The following is a 16201-nucleotide window of genomic DNA, read 5'->3' on the forward strand; positions in this document are numbered from 1 at the left end:
TGTGTTTACAGTATAGCAAACACTACCATCCAAAAACAGCTTATAGCTGTAAAAAAAGTGCGCGTCCAAGTAAAGCAGAGTTAACTACGACAAAAAGTAATGATATCATAATGCGGCCATGTGCGAGGTGTGCAAGTTGTAAAATTAATATTAGCTAATCAGATAATACAATGTTATTGTTAAAGTGTTAATGAGAACTATGTGATGCTGCTAGTTTTTAAGTGTGTGAGCATCTTCATAAATGCCACATAAATTTAATTCTCAATAAAGCAATGTGTATAGATTCTCTGATAGTAATAAATAGTTTGAGTTTGGCCACCTTTCTTTTGTTCGTAGCATTGCTGTATACAGGAAAGGCGGCCAAACTCAAACTATTTATTACTATCAGAGAATCTATACACATTGCTTTATTGAGAATTAAATTTATGTGGCATTTATGAAGATGCTCACACACTTAAAAACTAGCAGCATCACATAGTTCTCATTAACACTTTAACAATAACATTGTATTATCTGATTAGCTAATATTAATTTTACAACTTGCACACCTCGCACATGGCCGCATTATGATATCATTACTTTTTGTCGCAGTTAACTCTGCTTTACTTGGACGCGCACTTTTTTACAGCTATAAGCTGTTTTTAGATGGGATTTCAATACTTTTTGTTAGAATAAGCAATGCACTGTTGATAACAGTAGGTGAGTTTCCATGGTTTTGACAGAAACCCCAGATTACAGTGACAGAATATTAAAATATATATAACTGTAATTTTAGTGGCCAGGGCCGCCCACATTGGGGGTAACTGGGGTATTTTGCCCCCTACCACAGCCCGAAAGGGGCCACTTGAATACCTGTTTTAAGAAAGATCGATATACTCTAATAGAGCAATCAGGATCTAGACCCTTCCTTGCCCCTGGGCCCCTCTTTAACTCTTTTCCCTGGGCCCTCTAATTTCTCTGGACGGCCCTGTTAGTGGCATGCAACTGCAGTCAACTAACACCCATTTTAACTAGTAAACCCTTAACAACACTTTGCCTTTCATCTTGTACTGCATTGAAACGATCAAGATACTCTATTAGAGCAGTCACAAAACAGCTGTAACACAGCAATCAATATTTAGCATAGTTACAACTTCTGCTTAGCATCGGATTGTATAGTTTACATTACTAGCTACTTACAGACTTTACAATATAAAAATATGGCACTTGTAGAAATGTGACTGTTCTATTAGAGTATCTCGATCTACTTCAAGCATTGACTAATTCAAGTGAAGAAGCTACGCCCCTGCCAAGAGATCTTGTGAAATGAAATGAGAATAGTAAAGAAAAGGCAAGTATGTACAGAGACAATAGAGGGGCGCGTAATTATGTCCTGTTGTAAATAAACGCCTTTAAAATTTATTTTACTACTAAATAAACGCACCAGAATAGGCTTGTGTGGCTGTTGTCTCCAAGGTTGTCTCATTACTTGTCTTTTCGTGTTGAAGGGATTTAGTCGCAATTGGTGAGTTTAACCATACATGTATTTGTGTTGTAAAACTTAATTGTAAAACGGCGATTAGCACATATGTGACCGGATTTCATATAACAAGGCTTCCACACACACAAAATCAAACTTACGATTTTACCAGAAATGGATTGCTGGTCTAATATACTATCATATTTCACACTGTACTTCCTTCAGCATTGGCAAGTCTGGTTTCTGTAGCAGCTTTCTTCCGACCCTGTCAAAGCCACGAGTGTGAGATTGGCACCATTAAATGGCCATGGCTTTGTGATAATGGTGTGTAGTGAGCTGGGACTTCACAGAGAGCTCGCCAATAGTGTTCTCAGTCAATGTGGAGCAATTTGAGGGCCATGAAGGGCCATGGAGAGCCCAAACTTGGCCTCTGGACTCCAATCGTCTTCTTACTCCATTTTATACCCGTATATTAAGACCACCGTCCACCCCCACCCTCCCACCCTTAGTACTACCATCTGTGATATTATTACCCGCTCGAAAAAAGCTGCTCAAAACAGGGCAAATTTTGGGTATCAGAAATGTATACACCCACTCAGTGATAGCTAGTGAACAGATGAACAATTGGTGCAAATTTTGTTTGCACAGCTGTAGGCACTGGGAAGTTATTACACAATGATTCCTTAAAATCGCCATATCTCCTAACAAAGCTTTGTGCGTTGAAGCCTTGTTTTGTCAAATTCAGTCACATATCATGATAAACATGTATTTGTCACAGTAGAGTCTCTCACGAAGTCACGATTATTACGAGACATTGGACCAGGGTAAAAATTTACTGCTATATTTAGAGGTTGTAGCGTTTGTATATCTTAGTATCTTAATAAATAATTCTCCATGATCACTAATCACTACTGGCGCTTGGCCGGAATCTGGGTGGCCTGCGGATCAAGTCACGATGGGGTTGGCTTTTTTTCACCCCTTCTAGGTATTTGTCCCGTTTCACTTTAGGATATTTAGCTCAAAGATTTTCGCTTAGGCTCCTAGGCTAAGGGTAAACACCTCGAACAGGCTCTGCCTTCTGTGTACACCCTCCAGTGCCTAAGGCCCCTATTTGGTGATTATTAGTTTCTCATCCACCGCCCGCATCCTTCTTAAGCTACCGCATGGTAAGCCATTATTTACTCTGTGCATGCTCAGAAGAACACGTGATACCAAACTGTTACAATTTTTGTTGATGAACGCTACAATGCGCTATATATCACCAGGAGAACTGTTGTTTTCCTTAGCAAATTGCTGCAGTGCCAGTTACAATCGTGCTCTATCGACTTCATCAAAGCAGGCTTTCAGTTGATTGTCAAAAAACAGTTGGCGATCACGAAAATTAGAATCAGCTGGTGAAGGAAATGTTTGTAGTAAGAAAGAAAGACAATTTGGACAAGGTCTGTACATCAGTGTGTTAATATTATAAAATAAATGGCATAATGGTAATACCCTCCCGCCCGCATCATAATAATTAGAAAGGCTGGATGAGAAACTAATAATCACCAAATAGGGGCCTAACTGGTAAAGTAGATAATAACAATAACAACTAATAGTACAGTGAAAACTGGTTATTATTCAGGCCGTAGGGACAAACTTTTCTGACCTTGCCTTTTAAAGAGGTGGCTGCATTATGCTGCCTTAAAAAAAGGTAAGAAGCATGCTGTTCTAACTGGCTATAGAGATGGATTTAGTGTATGACAGCGTATGAGATAGTGAGTGCTGGCAGCAAGGGGGCAGCCAATCTGTTAGAGCACCAAAAGCACTGCTTCAGACATAGGCAGTTGACTGTCAGCCCCAAGTGTAAAAAGTTTCACTATTGGTCCTTGTAAGCTCCTGATGAAGAAAGTGATGAAGTCATTATCCATAGGATATATTTTTCAGAGTATCCATTTCAGTTCTACAATATAGTAGCCAAGCATAAGATGAACATAACACAGCATTCCAGTAGTTTAATGGTGACCACAACACTGCCTGAGTTAAACTGTGGTGAGATTTGAGACTACCAGAAGCCCTGGAATGTCTTCAACACATGAAATACCAAATATCTAATGCCTGGCTTTCATCCACAGGGGACCTGTCTTGGTGGCCACTTGTACAGAAGGGAAACAGCTGCCACACAGTCTTGCGAGCGAAACAGCTAGTTGCCACACCCATTAATTATCAATTAGTAAAATCTTTAGCAAAATTGTGTGTGCGAGCAAGTGCGATGTGGCAGTGCCGTGTATATGGTTGCTGCCTAGCAGTGACACATCACGAGTATTGAAGTCACAATGCGTTACTGTATTATTCATCTAAATACAATCTTTGAATGTGTCATTTTGTGTAGAGAGCAATCTTCCACAAGAAGTGACCTGCAGGTTTCAGTGTATATTGTTAACCATTAATATTGTTCACAATATTGTGAACTGTATGTACAGTGAAACCTCACTTAGTGGCCACCTCTTTAATAAGACCACCTTATTATATTGGCCACCTCTAGTAGGTCCCAAATATAGCTAAGCATTACTTATGACCTCATTAATAAGGCCACCTTGTTATTCAGGCCAATTTTTTTGGTCCCACAGCTGGCCATATTAATGAGGTTTCATTGTACTTATGTGAATTTTTATTTTTCGTAACTTTTCTTCAGGTTTACTGATGGGCACTATGAAGCATTGTTGACTGGTACGTGTATAATGTGGTGACTTGAAATGCTAAAACAGTACGTAGCATGTCTTGTATGTACATGTAATGTGTTGTAATGTGTCCACACATCCACACATCTTAGAAATAAATATAATTGTATTCTCTATAATAGTCAGTTCCATTGTGCCACTGGGTCATAAGTTGGTTGAGTATGGATCATCCAGGACACTTGAGTCACATTTTGTCCTGGCCAAGTGGATCTCATCCATTGACAGAATATACAGGATCAGATCACGTGTATAAATTACGATGGAACTTGTTTATTGCCACCTTCACTCATTCAGCAGGTAATAGTGTATAAATTCTCAATTGTAATTGGCTTTTCAAGAGTGGTTGTCTTTCTATACTAGTGGCCATTAAGACAGGTTGTACTGATAGAGTGTACATACTAGAGATGCAACAATATCCTCCACTTAGTGTCGTTTGATTGTGATGCAATGGAGACTATGTATTATTTAAATACTATACTATTTTATAGAACTTTGCGTGGGCGAGATCAAAGGAAAAAGTGTACTTTAAATTTCATAAAGTACACTCTCAGCCGGCCAACCGCTTCATCGACCACAAAGAGTGCTTTATTGCACCGCAAAGAGTGCTTTATTCGTTCAATAAAGCACTCTTTGTGGGCAATAAAGCACAGTTGCCCACGTGCCTTAGTGTAGGCTAATAGCCTACGGGGCTCGCGCCAGTACGACTAATCACCCAAGCCGGTGAAGGCTGATAGCCTTGCCGCACTGAGTGATCAATCACCCCAGCCAATACGAGTTCCACCACTGGATTGCTTTTATAGACATACCTAAATGCTTCGATGATGGGTGGGAGAAGGTAACGTTGCTGTTACGTTTGTTAATGTAAACGGACAAGTCCTGGAGATATCACGGAAATACTTCACCATGTGACTCGCAATAGAATCGATTGTGGGTTGCGAGCAAAACCTGCCAAAAGACGCGATGAACGTCTACTATGCCAAACTATGGTGAAATACGAGTGAGTTACTTTGTTAAACTAGTTTGTTTGCGTTCAGGCTGCTAATAGTTCGTGCAACGCTTGTTAATTACGAGTCCTAGTGTATGGTGAAGCTACACGACTAGAAAGTTCCATAAATCATTTAAAGCATAGCCTTGCTCGTGCTATATGAAAAATAAAGTACTCGGCCGCGCGCCTCGTACTTTATTTTTCATATAGCACTCGCGGCTATACTTTAACATATACATATTGCATCTCTAGCACGTGTTTATAACAGGAATGTTTGTTAACTGTTTAGACATACTGGAGCCACACCCACTCATCTGGATTCTACAAATGGAGTCATACCAACTTGTTGTCATCATACTTACTCGTTACTCCCATTGTGTTTGGATGAATATACATGCCGCCATGTGAGACTTGCTACCATGGCGGGCCACTGGAAAACATTTGCATAGCAGTTATATTACAGTCATTATTGTACAATTCTTACATTATTGTTGTGAAAAGTGTTTGGTATTGATGTGTCTCCTCTGTATGTTGTAATTACATGTGTAATTTTGTGTGGGGGTGCTATAAAATGCAATAATGCATGGTGACAATTGTATTAGGCGATTTTGCACACTTCAAGCTAGCTGCATATGCTAATTACTCACAGCTTGTGTCAACAACTGGTAACCGCAGTTGTACTCTTGTGTCATTCTTTAAGCCGCGCCCTTGAGGGCAAATTATGTGGGGGCGACTAATTTCAAAACGAAGGATGGTATGCAGCACCATAGATTATATCTATGGACTATAATCTATGGCAGCACACTTCTTGGTGGCTATATGTACTGATTAACTACAAAGAGCGCCAGTTCATCAATACCCAGTGACCGCAGTTGTGCTCTGCGTCATTCTTTAAATTCCGAGTAAAATTCTTAGAGAGCAAATGACATGGGGGCGACTAAATTCAAATTTCAAACTAGCCGTTCTCGAAAACAAATGTTTCAATCTGAATGAAACTTTTAGAACAGTTTAAAGACACATTGCCCTACATGCCAAGCGAGTATTGCGGAAAACAAAAATCTGGGATTTGTATTTGGCCTCTAGGTCGACTGAGGACGACTGAAACTTCGTTTGGTGCTGAAATCACGACTGTAGGGTAATCATGTATGGTGAAATCGATGATGTGAATCTTGAGGTGAATGAGTGAATACTGAAGCGATAACAGGGCGATCAATGTTCGGAATGCACAAAGGAACGCAAGGCATACACCTGCGGTTGCGTCTAACCGCATGCGATAAAAAAATAAAAAAATGAAACTTCCCCTTTGATGTCGGCAACCTCGATCACGAAACAATCGGCATGGATTTGCTTCACTGCTTGTGTGGTAGTTACTAGTAACACGATGAGTTCAGCTCCAGAGTTTCAGAGAGATAGCGTAAGGTATATGTGGGTATTATGAGTCACTTAGCCTAAGTGAGGGTCCGCAACGCGAAAAATCGATATCCTCCAATCAACTGCCTAACTATTGTCATGTGTTAGGCTAAGTGTAACTTAAAAAACACCAGCGTGGCAGCCAAGTTTGTCACTTTCTTCTGGTAGAAAACGGTACAAATGTCTTAAAATCACGTGATTTTTCGTTGCAGCGGTCCGTAGGGTTCTTCGTATGCCACGATATTCACTCTCAACATTGTTCAAGTAGTCTATCATCAATTCAAAGTATTGGTGGTTTGATTTTATTGGTCAGTTTCTGGTGGCAGCACGATCTGTGCAGCTTTTTGGCGACAGACAAAATGTTTCTTCCTCTGGAGCACAGGACAAGCAGAGCAGCAACTGCGCCGTGGGTCAGCAATGACCAGTACTAGGTAAAGTACCTGCATGCGGAGTATGGTTATAATTGAAGCTTGTTAGCCATCTGGCTGAGCCATCTATATGCTGAAATTCGGCCAAAACGACGCGATTTTTGCAAACAAATACCAGAATTGTTGACACATCAGTGAGATAGTCTCCAACAGCAAGGATACGAAGCTTATAAACACCTAACAATACAGCTATCTCGCCCAGTAAACGCATAGAGCAATCCAATGCATGAAATAGGCACTCACGTGATTGAAATTCAAATCGCAGAGATACACATGGAATCGCTTTCATTTCTGAATAGGAACCATGCAGTGTGCTCCTTTTGTAAATATTTCTGCTAATTGTTTGCTTGGGCGTGGTCTGGGCCAGTGCATGGTGTGTTCGGCTGTGATGGCATCATAGGGAGAGTCTTAGACTGCTGCGCTAATCGAGATACTGAACGTAATGCACACAAACTGATTGTCACTTGATTCCAAGTGATTATACGGTCATTGGAATAGATTATGGTTGTATTTTCCGAGATTCGAATATCGATCACGTGAGTGCCTATTTCATGCATTGGATTTTTTTTTTCCCGGGCTAGATGTAATGCCCTTTCCTACCACACCCAGCACAAGAGGCAAACGTGCTGGACAAGAACTGAAAAGCGGGACATCTAAAAGTCCCTAGGGCCATTTGTTAGGCCCATTTCCTGGGAAGCATCTGGTGATCTAAACGAGATGGAGCGGCTTCCACGGATGCACATCGTCCATTGGATGCACATCGTCCATTTCATGCATTGGATTGCTCTATGCGTTTACTGGGCGAGATAGTCGTATTGTTAGGTGTTTATAAGCTTCGTATCCTTGCTGTTGGAGACTATCTCACTGATGTGTCTACAATTCTGGTATTTGTTTGCAAAAATCGCATCGTTTTGGCCGAATTTCAGCATATAGATGGCTCAGCCAGATGGCTAACAAGCTTCAATTATAACCATACTCCGCATGCAGGTACTTTACCTAGTACTGGTCATTGCTTACCCACGGCGCAGTTGCTGCTCTGCTTGTCCTGTGCTCCAGAGGAAGAAACATTTTGTCTGTCGCCAAAAAGCTGCACAGATCGTGCTGCCACCAGAAACTGACCAATAAAATCAAACCACCAATACTTTGAGTTGATGATAGACTACTTGAACAATGTTGAGAGTGAATATCGTGGCATACGAAGAACCCCACGGACCGCTGCAACGAAAAATCACGTGATTTTAAGACATTTGTACCGTTTTCTACCAGAAGAAAGTGACAAACTTGGCTGCCACGCTGGTGTTATTTAAGTTACACTTAGCCTAACACATGACAATAGTTAGGTAGTTGATTTGAGGATATCGATTTTTCGCGTTGCGGACCCTACCTAAGACTTAGGTTAAAAACATTCCTATCACCTAATAATGTGACCCCAATTTTTCATACTACTTGTAGGCAAAGGTGTAACCATAAACTACATTATCCTAAAATTTCAAAAATTATGCTACCATGTGGTGGGCTGTATGATCTTTTCTCTAAAGTACTTTATATGCTCCTATTATGAGTCATATGGGAGTATTATGGGTCATAATATTCATTACTTCATAAGTTAATTATTTTATATTCAATTATGGTAAATGTTGTGGAAATATTTACAGGCACTCTAATGGCATTCAAAACACCATAGTTGACTTGGTTTTTGCCTTTGCACTTTATATCTCCATGCCCTTACTACATGGTAAGAGGTACATGTAGCTAATCCAGAGCAGTATTCCTACTTAATGAACTAAGTTATCTCTTAATTGGATTTGCGGTTAGCTTATGATCACTGTCTACGTTGATCTGAAGTAGTATCATTCATTTCTTTCTAAATCTACAGGATTTAACCCTCTGAGCATATTTTAAGCTATGTGACCCTTAATACAACCTGACCCAAAATATCAGCATATACCTTAAGTGACGGGTGGATTACAGGAAGGCCGAATTTAACAACATTCGTTCTTGTAAAATCCTCACGTAGTGGTCGCGTCATTTATTGTCTGTGGCACGCGTTTCTGATTTACTGGCCGCGCGACTCACTACCGTGAGTCTTGATTGTTTAGTTTATATATACATATCAATATCAATATCACACTCATACAGTTAATGTTGCATGTTACACTATGGCATTACACTATGGCAAAAAATATTGTAAAAATGGGGGTACATGTGAAATACACACAAACATACAGCTGGAGCCTGTAGTATAAATTCTCTGTGCAAAACATCATTTAGTAGATGAATGCTCAATCATCTACAAGGAAAAAACCTCCTAGTAAATGCTTAGAGGAAAAACCCAAAAGTGATAACAAACAGCTGTACATATTGCTAAACCAACAATCAAATTAGCTACTAAAATAAAAATAAGGTGTTGTATTGTGCATAAAGTAAAACAGTAAAAATTCTTAGGTGGTGGCTCCACTACTGTCTGGTGGAATGTCAGTTGATGGTTCTGCTTGATCTGAACCTGTAAATAAAACAAAGGAACTCAGTTCAGTTAATGTTCTAAGGATTTAGAAGTGGATCACATTAATAATATGTGACTGAATCTGACAAAATTTGGCTTTGATGCACAAAGCTTTGTTATATAGTACTGTAGATATAGCAATCTTAAGTAATCATTACTCAGTAACTTTACAATGTCTGAAGCTGTGTAAACAGAATTTGCACCAATTATGCACCAATTCTTTAGCTATCACTCTGTGTATAAATTTCGATTCCCAAAAATAATATGCCTGTTTTGGTAACTTTTTATGTGGGTAATGATATCACAGGTGGGTGGGGAGATATGGGTGGGCTTAATATAGAAGTACAAAATGGAGCAAGAAAACGAGTGGAATCCAGAGGACCAATTTGGGCTGTTCATTTACTTTCCTTTCCTTTCACTCAGATCATTTTCAAATGAAGATCCAAGGTTTCTAAGGGAATGTCAATTTTGCCAGCAAAATTTTGGCATATAGGGTGAGTAAAAATAATAAGCAAAATGCTGGCATAATAGGTGCAATTTTTTCAAAGTGACCATAAACGTTGCACAAAAGATTAAGATACTCTAATAGATCAGTCACATGTGATAAACTATCAACAATGCATAGCTACTGTAATTGTTACAGGAAAAACAAGTGGCAGTCAAGATACCCCAATAGAACAGTCAGACAAATTAAGCAATATTAGTTAGTTTCTTGCTATACATGGTAGGTGCAGTTCAAGATATTCTAATAAAACAGTCATGCACTTCAAGGTGAAATAATATAATTTGCACTTGGAAATGCTCAGTTATCAAAGATTAATGCTGAATAAAAATAATATATGTGACTGGGCCTGCAGAAACAGGGCATGTGGGCACAAACTACACCCTGTCACTCTACAGGTCATATCTTAGTACTGGAACAGAATATTTCCATTCTGTAACTTGCATCATAAAGCCAATTAAATGCTTACTAAGAGCTGAAAATTGCATTACCATAGCTTAATGGTACAAAAAGGTATGCGTGATGAATGTTTGAAAAAGTAGGCAAAAATCATGTGCCCACATGCCCTATTTTCGCAGACCCGGTCACATATAATTCTTGAGCAAAATATGTAGCATAATAGGTGAAAAATAAAGGAATTGCTGGAAAGAAAAATAGGTGGGAAAAAAGCAAAATAGACTCATCCCTAAAGGCTTCTCAGCTCATTACACACCATTCCAACAAGAGCCATGGCCATTGAATGATGCCAAACCTCCACTCATGGCTTTCATAAAGCTGTAGACTCACCAATTCTGAAGAAAAGATAGGGTGGATTATGATAGTGCATTTGGCCAGCACTCCATTTCAGGTAAAAAGAGTTTGATTTTGTGCGCAAGGAAGCTGGGCTATTTCAACTCTAGTCACACATTATTTTTGCCAATAACTATTGAATCACATTATTTGTGACCAGATTTGTGAAAAGGGGTCTACCACACACATCTAATTTACCAATTTTGACAATTAATAACATTAAGATTGGAAAAAGCTATTGACTTGAAATTTAGTCAGTAGCAGTGAGTACCAATATAGCTTAACGGATGAAGGAAATTTCAAGTTTATGTTAGCTGAACACTACGTTATGGTCTCCCAAGTTCATATATAGAATTGGGTGTGTGTGGAAGACCCCTTTTTGCAAATCCAGTCATATTAAATTTTCTGTTTAAAAAGCATGCATGCAAATCAATTTGGCCTTCACATTATACCTTGTGCTAAGAAATGATGGAGTCAATTTATAATTAAGGTATGTTAGGATAACTAATGCATTTCAAGCAACTTTTCTACGAAAAAGTATTTCAGGTCATGACAACACTATACACCAGTGATGGAGGAAGTAGGGGGTGACCAGAGTATAGAAACTCTGGGTAGGCCTGAGCCTATTATGCTTTTGAAATTGCCTATCATGATTTTGAGCAATGCTCCAAAATTTCCCCTATTATGCTCCAATATCCCCCAGTTGTGTCCCATTATGCTCCAAATATACTCATATAAATTGTGTCTTGACTGCTCTATTAGAGTATCTAATGCATCTATGAACATTCTATTAGCATGCGGTGACTGTTCTAATAGAGTATATCAATCTTTAACTAATCTTTTCTTCACAATGTATCTGTAGATCTGATTTTACCATGTTTTGTACACTATTCCATTCCACATCAAGCAAAATAGTTTCAGCTTCTCTGATAACCAATGCACAATAACTGTGACTATCATGCTAACATTGTGCTCAATGTTTTTGCCTACCTATTTGCTCCTGGCAGAATCGGCACAGGTCTAACTCTGGGTATACTGACTACATAGAATATGTATACACCACTAAAGTTTATAAGCAGTACCAAAAAAACAACTTTTAAACATTTGGACACACTTGTACAGTCTGATATCCAACTCTCAAAGTAAGAGGTCAGTGGTTTGATTTCTGCAAAATACTATTTCTTCGGTTACTTATAGGCACATGTTTTTATTAAGTGCTTTGGGCTGCTCTTATAGGATATTTGTGTGTTCTGTTAGAGTATATTGATCTTCTTTTTCTATACTCCTTGATAATTTACAATATTATTCTGAGGAGGCTAAGCCCCTCTTGGTAGACTGAAGGGGCTTCAACTCCATAGCATCCTCCTTCCACCACCTATGCTATATACACTAAATATCTGGCTGAAACTGTAAATACTAAGTAGACAAAATTACACATAATATCAAGATACACGGTAGTGTGTCGTGCGGCCCAAGAAGCCGGCGCGCAACCCCGTGAGTATATTTACAGGAAGAAAGAAAACGCAATTTTCGCACCTCCGTAGCTCTGTGCTGCCTTGATGAAACAAGACAAATTTTGCTGTGTACATTCCCTCCAATTTCAGTACTCCACATTCCAAATTTGAGCGAAATCGCTTCAGGCATTCCTGAGATATGCGACTTCAAAAATTGGCTTAGTTTCTTCGTTTTTTTTCTTCTTATTTTTCTTCCTCTTTTCGCACACTTACAAAAACTGCTATAAAACGCGAACGCGTTATCCGATTGCCTTGAAATTTGGCACACAGAAGGGGGGTATAAAAGCGCATCTCGGTACCAACTTTGGCTGGAATACCATAAACAGGCAAAGAGTTATGAGCGATTATGCACGAAAAATAACACCAATATGTTGTCACGCCTACAGGGTAAACTGCGTATGGGAAGAAGCTGAAAATCGGTGGGTGAATAGGTTAACTATTGAACCTCAAACCTTTTGTGGTTTGAAAGAAATCGAGCTAAAAACCAGGAAGATACAGCGAAAAAATCAACAGTGTGTAACAATTACGCAATCGAGATTAGCTAATTTTTTATTTTTTATTTTATTATTATTATTATGCTTGCCACGCCTACCAGATAAATCACTTGGGGTAATGCTTTGAAAATCGCTGTACAGATGGAGTTATCATCTTAGAAAGGCTCTTCAATGGTGTAGAAGAATCAGACTTAAAGCCACGGAGTTATAACACGAAATCCAACTTGGTGTAGCAAGTGCGACATCGAGATACTCTAATAGAGCTGTCATCCTAATAGAGCAGTCACCCTGAACAGAATTCAAGAGATCAGTTAGAAATAAGTAACCTGTATAGAGATCAGCTACAAACAAATCACCCTGTAGAGAGTTCAGCTACAAACAATTCACCCTGTTCAGACATCAGTTAGAAGAAGTTTTCTTGTAGAGAGTTCAGTTACAAACAAATCACCCTGTTGAAAGATCAGCTAGAAGATGTCACCTTGTAGATAGTTCAGTTACAAAGAAACCACCATGTAGAGAATTCAGCTACAAACTAGTGACCCTGTAGATACATCAGCTAGAAGAAGTTACCTTGTAGAGAGTTCAGCTACAAAGAAACCATTCTGTAAAGAGCTCAGTTGCAAACAAATCACCTATACAGAATTCAGCTACAAATAAATCACCATGTAGAGAGATCAGCTAGAAGAAGTTACCTTGTAGATAGTTCAGCTACAAACAATTCACCCTGTACAGAGCTCAGTTAAAAGAGGTTTCCTTGTAGAAAGTTCAGCTACAAACAAATCACCCTGTAGAGAGATAAGTAAGAAGAAGTTACCTTGTAGATCGTTCAGCTACAAACAATTCACCCTGTAAAGAGATCAGCTAGAAGAAGTTACCTTGTAGAGAGTTCAGCTACAAAGAAACCATCATGTAGAGAATTCAGCCGCAAACAAATCATGTATAGAGAGTTCAGCTACAAACAAATCTCCCTGTAGAGAGATCAGCTAGAAGAAGTTTCCTTGTGGAGAGTTCTGCTACAAACAAATCACCCTGTAGAAAGATCAGCTAGAAGAAATCACCTTGTAGAGAGTTCAGCTTCAAAGAAACAATCATGTGACTGTTCAGCTACAAACAAATTGTCCTGTAGAGAGATCAGCTAGAAGAAGTTACCTTGTAGAGAGTTCAGCTACAAAGAAACCATCATGTAGATAGTTCAGCTACAAACAAATCACCCTGTAGAAAGATCAGCTATAGAAGAAATCACCTTGTAGAGAGTTCAGCTACAAAGAATCTATCAAGTAGAGAGTTCAACTACAAACAAATCACCCTGTAGAAAGATCAGCTATAGAAGAAATCACCTTGTAGAGAGTTCAGCTACAAACAAATCGGCCTGTAGAGAGATCAGCTAGAAGAAATTACCTTGTAGAGAGTTCAGCTACAAAGAAACCATCATGTAGAGAGTTCAGCTGCAAACAAATCACCTGCAGAGAGTTAAGCTACAAACAAATCTCCCTGTAGAGAGATCAGCTAGAAGAAGTCACCTTGCAGGGAGTTCAGTTACAAAGAAATAAACCATGTAGAGAGTTCAGCTGCAAACAAATCACCTGTAGAGAGTTCAGCTAGAAACAAGTCACCTTGTAGAGAAGTCAGCTAGAAGAAGTCACATTGTAGAGAGTTCAGCTACAAAGAAACCACCATTTAGAGAGTTCAGCTGCAAACAAATCACCCAGTAGAAAGTTCAGCTATGAACAGATCACCCTGTTGAGAGTTCAGTTAGAAACAAGGAATCCTGTAGAGAGATCACCTAGAAGTATCGCCTTGTAGAGAGTTCAGCTACAAACAAATCACCTGTAGAGAGTTCAGCTACAAACAAATCACCCTGTAGAGAGATCAGCTAGAAGAAGTTACCTTGTAGGGATTTCAGCTACAAACAAGTCACCCTGTAGAGAGTTCAGCTACAAAGAAACCATTCTGTAAAGAGCTCAGCTGCAAACAAATCACTTGTACAGAATTCAGCTACAAACAAATCACCCTGTAGAGAGATCAGCTAGAAGAAATTACCTTGTAGATAGTTCAGCTACAAACAAATCACCCTGTAGAAAGATCAGTTAGAAGAAGTTACCTTGGAGAAAGTTCAGATACAAAGAAACCATTTTGTAAAGAGCTCAGCTGCAAACAAATCACCTGTACAGAATTCAACTACGAACAAATCACCCTGTAGAGAGATCAGCTATAAGAAGTTACCTTGTAGATAGTTCAGCTACAAACAAATCTCCCTGTAGAGAGATCAGCTAGAAGAAATTACCTTGTAGAGAGTTCAGCTACAAAGAAACCACCATGTAGAGAGTTCAGCTGCAAAGAAATCACCCTGTAGAAAATTCTGCCAGAAACAAATTGCCCTGTAGAAAGATCAGTTAGAAGAAGTTACCTTTTAGAGAGTTCAGCTACAAAGAAACCATTCTGTAAAGAGCTCAGCTGCAAACAAATCACCTATACAAAATTCAGTTACAAACACATCACCCTGTAGAGAGATCAGCTAGAAGAAGTTACCTTGTAGATCGTTCAGCTACAAACAATTCACCCTGTAGAGAGAACAATTAGAAGAAGTCACCTTGTAGAGTGTTCAGTTACAAAGAAACCACCATGGAGATTTCTGTAATCAATATATGTGACCGGATTTGCGAAAAGGGGTCTTCCACACACATCCAATTCCGTAAATGGTGGAGACCATAACTCAGTGTTCAAGTAACATATTAACCTGAAAATTTCACCATGTATTCAGCTATAGTGGTGCTCACCACTGCCCAAATATCAAGGCAATAGATCTTTCCAATCTGAAGTTATCAATTGTCAAAGTTGGCAAATTGGATGTGTGTGGAAGACCCCTTTTCGCAAATCCGGTCACATATGTATTATACAGTATATATAATTTGTACATTTACTGATAAAATATTTAAAGTACATCTACTTCATCTTTGCTTCTTCCTGTAGTAAAGAAAAAAACATTGGTTAAAAAAGTCCCAAAGCTGGCCATAGGCCGGCTTTGGGGTATACAAATACAAAAAGAAATGAAATCTAATCCAAAACAGCCAAGCTGTAAAAAAAGTGTGCGGCCCTCAGAAAGGCTATGGTGAAAAAAGATGTGAAATCCAAGGTGGCGGCCAAGAAATGGCTGTGATGGTAGGTTAATGGTAAAAATTTTAATAACGACAATTCAGGTGAATTTTTGTGCCGCTTCACAAAATTTACCTAAATTGTCATTATTAAAATTTTTACCATTAACCTACCATCACAGCCATTTCTTGGCCGCCACCTTGGATTTCACATCTTTTTTCACCATAGCCTTTCTGAGGGCCGCACACTTTTTTTACAGCTTGGCTGTTTTGGATTAGATTATATTATTACATCACAGCAATGGAAC

At 39.1% G+C, this 16201-nt stretch overlaps 1 protein-coding gene and 1 long non-coding RNA gene across 2 annotated transcripts in view; one reads left to right on the forward strand and one right to left on the reverse strand.

Moving 5' to 3' along the window:
• The first annotated feature begins 1172 nt into the window (after positions 1-1172).
• Positions 1173-5716, forward strand: LOC136258292 (uncharacterized). Its single transcript, XR_010702730.1, has 3 exons — positions 1173-1504; positions 4131-4202; positions 5451-5716. It is a non-coding gene; the product is annotated as an uncharacterized lncRNA (long non-coding RNA).
• A 3447-nt stretch (positions 5717-9163) lies between these two features.
• Positions 9164-16201, reverse strand: part of LOC136258014 (uncharacterized) — a 29875-nt gene continuing 22837 nt past the window's right edge. The window contains exon 8 of the mRNA XM_066051313.1: positions 9164-9502. Within this exon, the coding sequence (XP_065907385.1) occupies positions 9441-9502 (62 nt within the window). The 3' untranslated portion in view covers positions 9164-9440. The remainder of the gene's footprint in view (positions 9503-16201) is intronic.

This window comes from Dysidea avara, chromosome 6 (assembly GCF_963678975.1).
Source record: "Dysidea avara chromosome 6, odDysAvar1.4, whole genome shotgun sequence".
Classification (NCBI taxonomy): Eukaryota; Metazoa; Porifera; class Demospongiae; order Dictyoceratida; family Dysideidae; genus Dysidea; species Dysidea avara.